General features: G+C 47.8%; 1 protein-coding gene across 1 annotated transcript in view; it reads right to left on the reverse strand.

Moving 5' to 3' along the window:
• ACACA (acetyl-CoA carboxylase alpha) overlaps positions 1–15870 on the reverse strand; it is a 96900-nt gene that overhangs the window by 54321 nt on the left and 26709 nt on the right. Inside the window, exons 21-30 of the mRNA XM_065732089.1 lie at positions 15623–15769; positions 15242–15430; positions 14558–14658; positions 14318–14406; positions 13549–13673; positions 10704–10817; positions 9273–9386; positions 8845–8934; positions 8296–8414; positions 1528–1551 (exon numbers count right to left, since the gene is read on the reverse strand). Of these exons, the coding sequence (XP_065588161.1) occupies positions 1528–1551; positions 8296–8414; positions 8845–8934; positions 9273–9386; positions 10704–10817; positions 13549–13673; positions 14318–14406; positions 14558–14658; positions 15242–15430; positions 15623–15769 (1112 nt within the window). The remainder of the gene's footprint in view (positions 1–1527; positions 1552–8295; positions 8415–8844; positions 8935–9272; positions 9387–10703; positions 10818–13548; positions 13674–14317; positions 14407–14557; positions 14659–15241; positions 15431–15622; positions 15770–15870) is intronic.

Below are 15870 nucleotides of genomic sequence, written 5' to 3' on the forward strand. Positions count from 1 at the left end.
TGCCTGATTTCAGTGAGCAGCACCAGGGCACATCTACACAGTCTCAGAGGAAGGCTCTAAGTAAGGGACTTCTATTCAGAGCACAACTGTCCACTGCAGAAGTCAGTGTTCTTTCCTGGAGAGGACATGATCCTAAAGTACCACTGACTTCTCAGATAGTTCAACAGCTGTGCAGCTTACACCAGTTGTGAAACTGTTAATGTGGGTGGTGAGCTCTTCTCATCTGTTTCTCCCGTGTTGATTTTTTTGATTTGCTTTTGTTGCTTTTAAAGCTCCACAATGTTATGGCCAAGACTAGCAGAGGAAGCCCCTCACATGTCAACACAAATGCTACAACCAGCTAAGCATCCTCTCTCTGGCAACTGGAATGGGGTTTTGCCTTCTCTGGAGTGAAGGGGAACAGTATTCCTCATTCCTGCACTGCACATTACAGCCTCAGCTGCGTTCCCTGCAGGATGCAGGATGCTCCCTGTGATGTGGGCAGCTCTCCCTCCCCTCACTCTCTGTAGGGCTTAGGAGACATCAAAGGAAGTCAAGTTCCCATCCTCCCCAGACGGTGCTGTAAGGGCACGAATGAGGGCACTGACTCAGCACTGCACCACAGTGACGTCCAGCTCCTGAGGTCCCAACAATGCCCACCCATGGGCACTCCTCACACTGCTGCTTCCTTCACTCCTCTGTCCTTCCATGGAAAACCACGGTGACACGGCCCTAGGATCACTGCTAGCCACTCCAAACTATCACCACTTTGATTAATAGCTCTCCACGTTTAAAGTCAGTGCTTCTGTAATTTATCTCTGATTAAGAGCCGTGAGACTTTGGAGCCCATTTTTACTATTTTCCCTAAATAGGCATGTAAGCAGTAATAAATAATAAGTATTCATGTTTTGAAAGAGAAAAATGTTTCAGGACATGCCTTGGTGTACATTTCTTACAACCAATACAAAACATATCACAGAACAGTAACTAAACAAAGAGACAGCAGACATTTTTCATGTATTATTTAAAACGAGAAATACTTTTCAACTGAGACACGGGAGGAAAAATTAGCATCCAGAACACAACAAAACATGCTGTCAGCTGTTTGAGATGTAGATTCATCTATGGCATGAGGGAGGTGAGACAGCCTCGACAAATTCTAAGCTAGCTGCAAGACAACACAGTGGCAACAGGTGTGCTACCAGCCAGAGGCAAAGCCCTGCCCCACTGTGGCACCCGCAGAGGGCACAGCTGCCATCCTGCTCCAAAAGGAGCTCCCAACCAGGAGCTGTGCATCACACCACGGGTGGACTGAGACACCAAACACTGAGGAAACTGCTGCATGCAAAGCTGCTTTGAAAAAGGGTGGAGAGAAGCTGAAAACATGTTTTAGACAAAGGGAGAGGAAAAGGGAGGGAGAAGAGTTATGCTTGAGAGCTTCCGAACTAAAGAGAAGGGTACTACAACAAAACATGTTAAAACATTAAGAACTAGACTACTTCTTGCTAGTCTTTCTGTTCAAATGTTAAAAGATGACGAGTACCATACCTGTTTAGCGTGGGGATGTTCCCTCTGTAATCAAACAACCACAGTTAGTTACAGATTGGTTAGTGAAAGCCATCATCAAGAACTATCATCATGCCGGTACGTGGACCAGCGACACCTTTACAGTTGACCAAACCCAAATGTGCCCATCAGAAATTAGGCAGAATTCAATTTCATTGAGCCCGAGGAGGCACCCACCACCTGAGTTCGCCTGCCACGACTGCCACGGGAGTTAAGCGCAGACCACGCACGTGACATGCAAATATCACACAGCACCCTGCACTCCTACAGCACCCGATGGCACCACTGCATGCCCACTGCACACACAGCACAGCAGGACTCAGCCCCACCTGACAGAAGAGCAAACAACAGCGCAGATGCAGAACAGGGACTGCATCCCACAGGGAGACTGCAACGGGTTCAGGAAGGAAAAGCCAAATCCTCATTGCCAGACCTCTCTGGTAAGCAGCAGCACACACAGCAACACGGGGACAAAGCGAATGCACACCAACACTGCACAACACTTGGCATTTCAGCAGCAAGGCCGTGAACATCAAAAAACAACAAGCAGAACTTCAGGCCAACTTCAGGGAAACGGAGCAGCTCCTTGCATAACAGCAGTCCCCAGATCCCTGCATTTCCGCATGCAGACCACGGCTCAGCAATGGGTGTGAGCTGGAGGGAGGAGAGGTGCAGCTTCCCAGCAGCCCGAGGCAGGCACAGCCAGCACGGGAGCACGAGGTGGCAAACTGCCCCATGCGAGATGCAGGAATTGCTGCAATCTGGCATTCAAAACAGTAAAGATTAAGTCAGAAAAACACATGCAACCGGGAGAGATTAGCAAACATGGAAAGGCTGAAAGCAAAGCTTCAAGGAGCATGTAACCAGCCATTTGTCCTTCCTTCCCTACAGGAACCTGGGGAAGATCAAACCACAGACTTTCCCGATGCCCTTAGCCACAGGCAAGGCCCCTGGCTGCTGGACATCAAGTCCTGGCAAGCAGTGACCAGAGCGTTCCCATGGTCACAGCCACAGTGCACCCACTGCACCCGGCCCTGCTCAACAACAGACTTTGCTGCAGCTGTGAGATATGTTGGGTGCTTTACTGACAGAGGCACGGAAGTTCCCCTGATTTCCTTAAGCTGTTATGGGAGAAAGCAAAACTGAGCTGAAGGCATATCTATTTTGCAGCTTAATAACAAAACTAAATAACTCCTTTTGGAACCTGAGGGAGAGATGGTGTGCTGAGAGCCTGCTGCCCGGGCTGGAAGGGACAGGGGCCACAGGGGCGGAGGGGTTTTGTGTGCTTTTTCTGTCCTGCAAAGTGGTGGGAAAGCTGCATGTGATCTCCTTTAGATGGAAAGAACAGCCTGGAGAGAACAGGCAGCTCCTACACCTGGTGTGCTCATGTAGTACAGTGCTCCCTGCAATGATTTCAGAAAACTGGAAGAAAAAAAGCCAAGCAAACAGTGCAACGAACGCTCACTTTTGTCTCAGAGAGAGCACCCAGCTGCTGGGACCATTCCCAGAGCACTTGGTACAGAGGTAGAGAGATCCTGGCAAGAATCGCAGCAGGAAAACAGATCTCGGGGGAGAGGAGCACAGCAGTGGGGCTGTGCTGTACCCACAGGCACAGCTGTGGGAACCCTCCCGCATCCCAGCTCAGCTGTCACTGTCACCAGCCTGCACCAAGAGGCACCAGGCTGACGTGTGCAGCACGGGCAGGCCCTGGGGCGAGGCACTAGGGAAAGGCATCACACCTCTGCAGCTTCACAAACAAAGCTGCAAAGCTTGCAGGAGAACCAGCAGGACACAGTGCAGCACGGCTGCCATGCGGCTGGATACCACCAGGAGCTCTCCCCTCCACCTCCTCACCCTCCCCTTCACAAAGTCCCCCCCCTACCTGGGGGGCTGATCTCACAGCAACCTGCCCCAGCCCTGTGCAAGCACCGCATGCCCTCATGCTGCAACTCCTGCTCAAGCGAAGGAAAACCCCCCTAGCTCCTTCCTGCACCTTCTGGTTGAATTTCCATCCCTTTCCCCAGCCCCCTTCCCCATCCGTGGGGCTCCCCGGGCAGTGCTGGCCGTGCATGCAGCACTGTGGGTTGCAGCAGGCTGTGATGGAGGTGCCGGCGCGGGGCGAAGCTTTTGAAATCAGGCAGCAAAGCAGAATCAGCAGAGGTTGGCTGAATAACCCACTTGTAGTTATTAACAGCAGTACCACAGGAGAAAGAGCAATTCCACTGGCTGTGACCAGTGGCACTCCTCTTATGTTTCTTCATTTCTGTAGAAGAATCTAAACAGAAGGCTGTGAAACATGCCTCAAACCATACATTTTGATTGGGTTTTTCCTCTCCCTCTTTCTTTCCTTATTCTTCTGCTCCCTCTGTGATTCAGCCAAGCTGAATCTGCTACTGAAGTCCAATTTGCATAAAATTATCGTCGTTCCATTCAGTTTGCTGCCCCTTCAACAGCCCCTTCTTTGCTCTGCTGGAAGATTTTGCCCTTTCTGAAACAGCCAAGCCAAGGGAACTGCAACCCATTACTGCTGCCTGCTGTCTAATTAACATCAAACCCTCAGCACGAGGCTGTGGGGATTTACAGGTGTCCTGGAATCGTTGCCCCCTCCCTCCCGGCAGCGAGGAGGGGACCTCGGGCTGCTGATGGCACATTTTGGGCTGTGTGCTGGGCCCACAGCAGCAGGGCTCATTCTACACCAGGAGTCCAATGGCTGAAGCAAGAGGCAGTTCTAGCAGCTATTTCAGACCACAGGAAACGTGTTCATTTTGTCAGAAATTCCAATCTCCTGACTGTATCATTGTAAAACGATGAGGCAAGCTACTGGGAAGGTACTCATAACACTGCTCTAAAAGTACACCAGTTTGGGGTCTCAATTCTTCTATAAAAAAAAACACTGTTTGGAAATATCAATGTAAATTTTGGCTTTCTGCTTTCAAAATGGTTTCAACCTGCAAGCTAAGGAAGAGGCTGACAAAAGGAACAACCAAAGTACTCCATAGATGACAAAACATCAAGAGACAGCTCCAGAGAAACATGCATCACTCTTAAGCTTTGAAATCAGCAACATCAAAGTCCAAGGACGGGGCCAACAAACACCCACAAGCACAAGAAGAGGAGATACTGGGCAAAAACAGGCACGAGATAGCTGAGACATTTATGCTGAGATGCTTGGAAGTACAAGACAAGTGATGACTAGACCCAAAGTCCATTCTCAGAAGCACCAAGGACATCAGAATGCAGTGCCAGGAAGGGATTCAGACAAACCCAAGGCATCTGCTTGTATGCACTTGGTTGCTGAGTTGTGTGCATTCTCAGCTCCAAATACAATCAGAGTTTGCAGCTGGTTTAATGAGTTTCAAAGTAAGCTTGCTTTGAAGCTAAGTAAGGCAACTGTCAAACCTTAAAGTCTTCGGTGGCTTCGAGTGTATCTGGAGGGAATCTGCATCACTAAAACCTCCAGTTGCTTCCAGCTCCCAATCTCATCCTGGTTTGAGATTCCCTGTGACACATCGAGGCCATATGTGTGGCACATGGGACAAAAGGAAGGCATGGGCTCAGGGCTCAGGCAAGGGTGAGGCATCAGAGCAACCAGAACAGGCCAGGTTGTATTTCAGTTTCCTCTGGGGCTCAACATACTGAGACAGCAGAGCCGTCTGTTACAGCTGCCATGCCCCAAATAAAGCCATAGCCAGCATTTTTATGTCGTTTTTATTTTATTGCCTCATCTTCTGACAGAGCAGTGTGTTTGCTAGGCATGTGTCTGCCCCGAGTTCCTCCCTCCCAACCCTGCAGCACAGTAGGGAAGGACAAGGCTGGCAGGGGAACGCAGTGAGGGGGGGATGCTGTAAGTGTGCTGCAGCAGCACGATTCTGCAGCAGCCCCAAACCCTAGCAGCAGACAGCGTCCCAGCATCACAGCCCCACACGTAGGAAGAGCCGTGTGAAAGCAGGAGTGGGGAGTGGGGTTATTAGGGAAAAAAAAATTCCCGTTGAAAAAGCCCTGCAATTCCCTCTGCTCCTTTGAACAGGAGCTTTTAAGCCAAGAATAAGCAAGCACTGCTTTGTGTGCTCAACAAGGCCAAGAAAGGCTTTCAGTGTCTGTCACCCAGCTCACCACTCTCACAAAGGAAGCTGAACCCTCCAAGCACCAGTCAATATCCCACCAGCTTCCCATCTCAGCAGGGCAGCGTGAGCGAGAGGGAGGCAGACAGCATCTCAGATCAGGGCTCGCTTCATTCTCACAGCTCTCCTCCCCAGGTCTGGAGGCGACAGAAGGAGGCAGGTGATCCGAACGCAGGCGGCTCTGCACGCAGGCACGTGCCTGCAGTACCCCGCTGCATCCCGGAGGTGCCCTTGGATCGCTTCCTCCAGATCCAATTACTGCAATGCTCTCTACTTGGAGAGGGCTGGGAGGCACCATTTACTGCAAAAGGCACCAGATGGTTGCACCGTGCTCCTCGTCTGCCTTGCACTGGGCAAGGAGGAATGCTGGGCTTGATCTATACATCCCTCTACGGTTTCAATTATAAGTTTTTCTCCCCATGCCTTACCCTTGCAATCAAGATCAGCGGGGATTCTTACAATAGGGCATTTTCTATTAATTTAAACAAAGTGAGAACTAATGACAAAGAATTTAAGTGTACCATAGTTATAACAGCCCTATCAGTTTGCCATTTTCTCCGCATAAATATTTTCTCCAGTATAAGCGTTCACAGAAATAGGTCAAAAAAGGGACCAAGGTTTAAAAATAGCTGAGCAAGTGTTGGAAAATGTGTTGCATGACAAAAGAACAGCTCCAAAAAAGAATGCTGCCTTTGGGCCCTGCAGGACCCACTTCTGCTCTACCACGACCCAACCCTGCGGAGTTTCAGGGACATTTACTCGGCTGGGATACTCTGGTTTTGGGATTTGCCCCTCATTCCATCTGCCCACACTAAAGAAGATACAGAAGAACATATGAGGGACTTGGAACACGGTCAGAAGCAACAGAGACCACTTGGCAAGACAACAGCAGAGAGTTTTGAGATTTCATTGCTCTGTGTCCTGGGATTAACATAAGGCCTGACTCTATGGGTAACTTAAATCTGCACACTCAATGCTAATTTAATTCCCTAGGTATCCATACCCTGTTATCTGTTGCACTTCAGCCACACAATAGCTGCAGGAGGCGGTATGCACTGCAAACAGCTGCATTAAGCAACAGGAGCAAAATTCAGCACCAGCAGATGGAGGAGCACTCAAAGGAACAGAACCTGCCTTTGCCAGCAGTGAATTTGCCCCCAAAGTCTGCCTGCCTTCACACAGGGACTGCAGTGCATTTTCCTTCAACCATCAGCAGCACTGATCGTTGAGAAGCAGCACAGAGCTTCACAACATTGCCCCAGCAAATCCACAATAGAGGGGAGAGGAGATTTCAGGACAAAGAAGCTGTTCCCCAGGCAGGTAGCAGTTCCCATCTTCCAGCTGACCTTGTCCAACTACGCCAGCACGCAGCACCAGTGCAGTGGTCAGCGTGGGCAGCCCACACTACCCGCAAGCAACAGAGGTGACAGATGAGCAAAGAGAGGAAATGGAGAAAGAGGAGCGGCAGGGGAGGAGTATTATAAAGAAGGACTAAAAATAGTATGCAATAATTTACAAACATTCTAGAGATGTAGGAAACAGATGAGACCAAACGCATGTCCCATTTGTATCATGAGTGCTTTGTGCTGCTTGTTGAGGACACCCATTCATTTCTAGCAAACCAGATTCTGAAAACCATTTTATGAAATGTACTGATGGATTCTCAATGAAGCGAGACTGGACCCCGTTGCCCAGCCCTACCAAAAACAAAATAAGGAAAAGGATGCTCGGAAACAAAGGAGGAAAACAGCACCGGTACCACAGTGCCACCCAGCACAGAGCAACAGCGGCACCCGGCGGCCACGGAGCAGCACTGCACCTCAGCTCCGCAGCCGGGGACAAAACCACGTCCTGCCTAAAGCACCTTCCCGAGGGGCCCTGCACGTGAAGAGTGAAGTTCTGAAAATCAAGGCTTCTCTTAAAACACCCTCTGCACACACGAGAAGACGCGAGCCCTCCACAGGGCAGGGCACAGCCGGCGCTTTTGGTCTCAACCTTAAGATCCGGTCATCATGAGAAATGCATTCTGAAAAATACTGACTGAAAACCAAAGCATTTCAACTCTAATATCTCTGCGTAATACAGGTTTACGTGTGTATCCACAGCTCCTCAGTCACACAAACAAAGGCTGCTCGTCCTTGTCGTGCTACAAAAGGCATCGCCTCATCAATAAAGCCAGGTTTGAAAGCACAGCCAACCACAAAGAGTTACAAAAAGCTGGCGAGGGAGCAATGCAGCAAGAGGAGACTGAGTGTTCTTGATCAAAATTCCTAGTAACTGATGACTGTCTGGACCTGCATCTTTCAGAAAGCTCAGGATTCTGCCAGAACTGATTCTGTAGTTACTACACAAGCTGAACTTAACACTGGAACACATATGAAAATTGTATCGTATTAAAATGAGTCCAAATTGCCAGAACTACTGCCTGGAACTACATGGCTCCTGAGCATTTAAATTATTTAACAGAAAGAACTGGGTCATGTAGGGTTTTATCCTATGAAATCTGTGCTTATTTGGTACATTGGGATTATCTATTTCTCCGTGAATTCTACTGTGAGATTTCTGTGAAAAAACAGCACGTAGCCCCACATCTCTGTGACTCCAGAGGCACCTGGATGCGTGATCTGACCTGTTGGGGTGGGAGGTGGGCAGCATGAACTGGAACTCCACCACACAGGTGTTGTCCTTCAGCTGGCGGTGCTGGACGCTGTTAAGCTCGTAGGCAATGTACGCCCTTCGAACGTACACCTGGTCAAAGAGAAACTCAGTCAGCTGCCTGTGCTGAGGAGGCAGGAAGAGGAAAAAGACAAAGGACAGATCAAGAGAGCTCATCAAAGCATTACAGGCAGTACCGCTACCTCCAGATGAATGTTAAGATAAAAGTCTAATTCAACTAGAATTAAAATGGTGTTATTCAAGAAAGGCCTCTCTGGTGGCAAGCAACCATAAGGTATGGGCTGACCACATCTAACAGCAGCTTCACCTTCCATCCCTTCAACCATGTAAGCCTTCTATCAAGAGAAGATCATTTGCATCTGAAATTTCAGCCAACTATGAATGTTAATGCTGTTAAATGCTAGATTCCACACAACCTACAGCTCCTGCAGGGTAACACTCATTAAAAATTAAAATAAATTAAAATTCTAAGTACTTGTTTTTTCAGGGGGCAAAAACTCACCTCTAAAGCTGCCATTCTTACCACCTGGTTACTGTGGTAGAAAAAGTTGGGTAGCACGTCGAAGATGGATGTCTCTGACAAAATGAGTTTCTAGAAAAGATCACATGAAGCAGCGTTAAAGCAGAACTCCCTGTCTTGCAAACAGGATTAGGCAAAAAAGCAAAAAGCAAAAAGCCCTCAAACAAAACCCAGCAAGATAAAGCCTGACTAGTTCGCATTTGCTTGCTTTTCCTGTTGCTCAGCAAGGACTAGGACCTTTCCATTTTACATACTATCAGCATAGTAATGGGAATAATAATGAGGGGGAAGTTAGGAATCGGGCTGATACAACTTAAAGCCACAAGGAACCTGGGGCCACACGGTTTTAAAGCAGCAACCTTAAGCTCAGTGAGAAGGAAGCAGGGAACCAAGAAGGGCCTGGCAGATACCTGCAGGTTCTCAATGCAGAACTGGTGTCCGTACATGTCGATAGCGGACAGGAAGATGGACTCCACCTGGTTGTGACGCAGCTCGTAGGATGGCAAATGGGAAGCAATGAGAACCTGGCAAACAGCAAACACAAAGTGTGTGGGTGAGGGGAGCTCTGCTGGGCCACAGGCAGGAGGCTGCAACTCCAAGGCAGCATGAGTCTGCTCCATCCAAGAAGAGGCTTCTCCTGTGAATTCGGTGGCACCTGGGTGATGCTGCAAACTCTCTCCCCTCCCCAGCCTCATTTGTGTATCCGCTCAGTTTGTATTATTGGCAATTCCCCATGGAGAAAAGGAACAGCTTCAATCAAGTTCCATCAGTGCATGTGATTTAGCACTGCAGAGCTGTTAGTCCTGGGGATTGCCTGACCGGCTGTTAATTGGAAAGCAGATCTGGCAGGCAGCAGCTGTGGGGAGGCCAGCACCAGAGCCCGCCTCGCACAGCTTCCGAGCAGAGCAGGCAGAGCCACTGGTGCCAAGTATTAAACGCCCAACATGAAGGATACAGAGATGGGAAGGGGAAGCAGCTTGCAGGGGAAAATGAAGTGAAGGAGTAGCATAAAGACATCCACAAGGACTGCAGCTCTATCCCCAGCATGCTGCTGAGAGGTTCAATAACTCTGAATGGTTCAAGGACACAAACACAATCCTGAAGGAAAGGTAAGGTCACTGAGCAGCTTCAAACACCACATTCATTTTCCACAGTCAAGCTCTGAAATAAAAGGAGACATCTCCAAAGTGTCAGCTTCCCTGCTGAAGACTTTTAGAATGGAGATGGGGACTGCGGAGTGAGAGGAGTGATCAGACTGTGGGGTCAGCACTGGTGTGAAGTGATTATGCCCTCTCACTCCACCCTGGCTGCACACTCACCGCTAACGAGGAAGCTCACAACAACACGCAGATGGATGTCTGACATCCAAATTGCCATCTGTACTAGACTCTTGGAAACGACCAAAGTTTTTCGATTATTTTGAAGTTAGAAATAAATTAACAAGAGTAATTCACAAGCTAGATGAAACTATATTAAAAAAAAAAAAAGGACCAACATATTCTCTGCAATAATTCCTTAGGAACATCTGATTCTCGTGTGAATTTCTCTCATGAAGGTTTGTCCCACTGTTTTCTGCCCAAACTGATTCCCAGTTGCAGGGCAGCTGCTGAACAGCACAGCTCAGCTGCTTGCTGCGTGTTCCAGGCAGCCTGTGCTTGGCAGGCTCACGGGTTACGAAGCCAGAAGCCACCACGATGAGCAGGGATTTTCTCTTCCTCTAGCACACAAACCAGCCTATCTCCAACGTTCCTTTTTAGGCCAGACAACACTTCTGGAGGAACAGGGACAAATGATGTGATCCCAACTTCAAAATGCAGCCTGGCTGCGGGAGCGCTCCTCACCTGCCGTGCCCGCAGAGCCACTTTGGCGTTGGTTGTCTTGCTGAGCTGGGTCAGCTCTGTCAGAATATTGATCAGCTCATCTGTCAGAGTGGGGTCACGGCCACAGAGCTGGTCCTGCAAACAGACAGAGCTGAAAACATCAGAAACAGAAAGCCATCCTCCCACCAAGGGTTAAACACAACACATACACCCACGTTTTCTGATGCTGAGGTCTCTGGCTAATTTATTCTTTAATTCTGTGCCATCAAAGGTAGAAGTATTAGACTTTCAATAAGTTTACATATATAAAAAAGCTAAGAAGGTACAGAGGAAAGAAGCAGCACCACCACCGATTTTCTTACTTGCAGCTTGTGTTTTGGCACCCACATGCTCAACCACCACAATGACTGTTCCCAAAGAAAGCTCTGTAAATCTCATCACTACAGACCACTGTGTGAAACCACAGTGAATAATTTCAGAGCTGCCTTCGTTGCACTCCAGGTCCAAACACAGTGTGCTGCTGTGTTGCTGCTCAAGGCACCAAAAACCCAGCAGGACTCAGGACATCAGCACACCATCCAACACCAGCACTGCGGCCCAGTTACAGCAGGGATGTGCATGCAGCAGTCACTTAAGTACATAAAATGAATACACAACTTCAAATCGCACTATATTTCATCAAATACATGAAAGATGGAGTAGTTCCCATCCTGCCTTAAACGCCTGCTAGCTAAAAAGGTGAATGATGGCAGCATAACACCATTACTAAAACCATCCTCAGAGCCTCTAGTTAATAATGGATTCCTAGGGATACATCAATAACAGCAACATAACATCAAGGTGTTCTGACACGACATCTGCCCTTGGAGGACAGTTCCACCATCGCACACAAATGGCCTGGCAACCCAGGGAACACCACAGCCCCCACCACGATTACCAGATGTGCCAGAGGGCCCTCACACGAGGAGTAACATGAGGCAGAGGGGAGAGGAATGACAGCCTCACAGTTAACAGAGTGAGCAGTAATTCAGCAGAGCAGATCCTCGCTCTGCCATGGACAATCCGGTGCTCAGAGGTGCCCTTCCTAAGCCTCTGACACCCACCTGATGTGTGCAGCCCCCATCCCACAGTGTCCACGTGAGGGCTCAGCAGAGGCCACACAAAAGCACCTCAGCTATTGCCCTGCCATGTGCAGGAAGGTCTCCCCAGGCTGTTTTAAACTTGGATGATGGCCTTTACTTGAGGTGACACATCTAACAGCAGCAAGCAGAAAGAGCACGCATAAAAGACAAAGGAAAGCTCAGGTGGTCTCTCATCTTCTGTCCTTCCCTGGCTCCCAGCACGCTCCTCGCTCCCTCAGACATTCTGCCTACCAACCTGAAGGCACAGCAAGACTCCATCTCTAAGACACGGCTTGCATGGAGGTGAACATCTAGACAAAAAGTTTCAGTCCTATTTTAGCAAGAAACAATCAGGATGACAACAACAAAATAAAGCAGGTAGCTGGCGCTGCTCTGGCTTCTGCCTGCACTGATTGGCAAAGGCAGTGAGCAAAGCCTCAAACCAGCTCTTTGACAAGGCCTTAACGCCTCCCCGGCACCCCCGTGTAATTACACACTTGAGTGACTGGACTCTGAAGAAAATTGAAGGCCTGAGCTGCGAACAGCTGCCATTTTCTCTCTCCATCACGCCAGCATGATTACTTGAGAAATGAACAGCCCCGGCTCAAAGCTACTCCAGAATTCTCAGAGGAAATATGGCTCCGTGTTCAAATAATGAGATTCTTAAGGCAAGCGTTACTTACAATCACACCACACACCAAAAAGGAAAAGGAAAAAAAAAAGGAAAAAAGGAAAGCCAGAAAGAAAGAATGCCAGGCTCCTTATATCTTACAAATGAGAATTTAAGAAACCCAGCCTCTGACTAGGACAATTATGACCCTTCCTATGCTTTTGAGAGTTATTTTGCGGATGGCTACTTTGGAAATACTTTTCACTGTAACAGACCACGCTTTATTATTTTAAAAAGGAAAGAAGAGGAAGAGGGGGGGGTGTCAGAGAGGGCAGTATTGTAATTAGCCTCTTAACAAGCAGAATACCTAACTCTAATCTGTGCTGGAAGTCATGTTGTAGCTAAATTCATCCTGCCCTGAGGAATGTGGACATTTGCCCTGCTTCAAAGCCTTATGTGGAAGAAGGATTTTCTGAGGCTTTTTAGGAAACAGGCAAAGAGAAGCAGGACTCGATTGCTGGTTTTCCATTTGTTTTTCCTGCAAATGTAATTTAATGGGAGGTTTACCCATTAGACAGCAGCTGAGGTTAATAAGAATGGAGATCTTCAACAAGCCAGTAAACAAGCCAGAAGAACATGAAAAGACGATGGGAGATCCCAGCATAAGGATTTCTGTGTGTTGCTATGCTAGAATCTGTGTCCAGGAGTCTCACCATACCTTTGCAAGCCCCCTGGGCAGTCACACAAGCATCCCTAGGGTCAGACACCTTGCCTGGAGTGTGCAGCTTAGTGCTGAGACAGTGGGTCCCAGCCAGATTCTATCACACAGCCCAGAGCAGAGCTGGTCAGAACACACCACAGCAGATCCACCCCTATGGGGTGGCCGGGAAGAAAGTAAGACAGCAGCCAAGATGATGAGACCAAACACAGCTCATCAAGAAAAAGTGAATCCACTCCAGAATGTCAATACAGGCTGACTGAGGCCATTCACCAAGAAGAAAACTTGAAGAAACTCCACATTGTTTGCTGCTGCTGCTTCAGAAGCTAGAAAGTTAGCATCTTTAAGAGCTGTCAAAGCATGAAACATACAATTACATGGAGAAGCAAATTTCTAGACAATAAATAGACAACTTACAATGAGCATTGTGACAAGCAGGTTCTTCTTGGTGACCTGAGCATGTGAGAAGATGTAGTTCAATACAGCATTCATGTCGCTTTTATTCTCTTCCCGAAGGGCAAAGACACACTTGTCATAGTGACCTGCAACCAGAAATGCACATTTTTTTCAGCCAGCTTGGGATGAAAGCATTCCTCCCAACACATCTCCCCACAACAGAAAATTTAAAGCATCCCATTCTTATGAAAACAGATCAAAAAAACAAATAACAATACTCTGAGCAAAAAGGGGAATGGTGAGCAGCCTCTTTCTTCAAAAAACAATCAAATAAAATACTAAAAAAAAGACTTGCACCATCCTCTACCACCAGCAAACAGAAGTGGAGGTGAATCTGCAGTACCATTACTGCAGGAATAAGGGCAGGACAAAAGAAAAGTATAAGAGAATCTGAACTCCCAGTGAGAACTCGAGCCTCACAATCAGCCAGTGCATCACTGCCACCCTGTGCCTGGACACGGTAGTGCAATACATTCATTTCAATTCTGAGTCGAGCAGAGTTTGAGGTTTGTTCTTACTGAACACTGAAAAAACCCTGTGGCATTTCACAGCAGGTATTTCCTCTACAAAAAAAAAAAAAGCATAAAAAGGGATCTGAGTGAACTTTAAAAGGAAATCCAAGTGACTCAGCCTCATGGACTCATGCTTCTTGTGAAGGGTAAACGTAGAGCTGCTGGAACCAAAAGTGGGTCCTTCAGAAATCAAATGCTTGATAAGCATAGAGGCTCACCATGCTGAAATTGAGTCTCCACCTTCAGATACTGACGGAGCAAATCCATTACCACTGCTTTCATGTGACCACGAATACCACTCCGGTACCTGCGGAAGCAAACAGATCAAACCTAGTGCTCAGGGTTGATTTAAGGCAAACAGCCTCAGGTCTTTCAAGCAGCAAAGGAAAACTGGGAAAAAAGGAGAGGAAGAAGAAGAGAAAAGGAGTAATTAGGGACACTCCCCGAAAACAGCTTACCTCTGTACAAGCTGCACAATACTCTGAGTGTTCATGAAAAAGACCTCACGCTCGGACTTGCGGTTCAAGGTGGCTGCGTGGCTGTCCAAGATATTGGCAATCTGAAATACAGTAAATCTCGTGACAGCTTCTGAACAAAGATGAGACAACCTGGCTGACAGCTAGTAAGTACTTCCAGACAAACCAGACCAGACTTTAGCAGACTCCAGAAAAGGCCAGAGTCTCAAACTACTAAGGAAGATAACGACCTAACAATAATACAAAAATTGAAGCATGACACTGTATAATAAGGAAATCATCTTCCAACATCTCTTTACTTGATCAGGCCTTCCTCAGTTGCAATCATTCCTTTTTAAGGTTATGTTGACACTAGAAATTGCGGTGCGCCATATGTACCAGCCAAAAAGTGAGTAGGGAAATGCCCACAAGGCCATTGATATGATTAAACTCCTCCTAATTCCCAAGCTAGCCTGTTTAAAGCTATAGTGAGCAGAGAACATATAGCCTTCAGCTCAGGAAAAGGCAAATAAGCTTAAGTGATACAATAAGTATCTTTCATCACAAAGATTCTACGTTCACATGTATTATTAACTCCATCTAATCTCCAGCTAACTTAAAGTAATTTTCTCTCTTAACTCCAACACAAACTCATTTTTATTCCTCTACACAAGTGTGGTTGATCACCTGTTGGCTGGGAAACTGGCAGAGGACTGATGTGATGTTGCTGGCATATTGGGCCATCTCCTTCTTGATGGACTTCTCCACATTGGGTGGGATCCGTCCAGAAACACTGGTCATGATGTCCTGAAGTTCCAGCAGAGGCAAAGATGGATCTCTCAGAGTCTTCATTAGTCGCTCAACCCAGCCCTTCACCTGGAGACAAGACAGCATAAAGGCAAACATAAGGAAAACAATTAGCCAGAAGGGAGAAACTCTCTGCTAAGCCTGGCTATCAGGAAATCCAAGAGAGAAAACTGCTGTGGTGTGCCAACTGTCCAGCCTGACGTTGAACAGAAAGTTCTGAAACTCTGCTCTCACTCTCTGAGCTAAGAAGTTAACCAGTACCTTGCTGCTGAAGTAGGGCTCTGGCAGGCAGTATCCGTTCATCACGTTGACCAGGTTATCCAGGACACAATGGAAGATGCGATGGAGTTTCTCACCTCGAAGTGCTGTGCTCTGGATCTGTGGCAAGGTGCCCGTGTGCAGTTCAGCCTGGAAACACAGCAAATACCACAGTGTCACTAATCCTCCAATACAGCATCAGATGTGGTGGTAACCTCCAGCTACCCTCAGCTGGAGGCTCAGATTTAACT

This window comes from Cyrtonyx montezumae, unplaced genomic scaffold (genome assembly GCF_038088225.1).
Source record: "Cyrtonyx montezumae isolate F1298 unplaced genomic scaffold, pur_monq_1.0 scaffold_15, whole genome shotgun sequence".
Classification (NCBI taxonomy): Eukaryota; Metazoa; Chordata; class Aves; order Galliformes; family Odontophoridae; genus Cyrtonyx; species Cyrtonyx montezumae.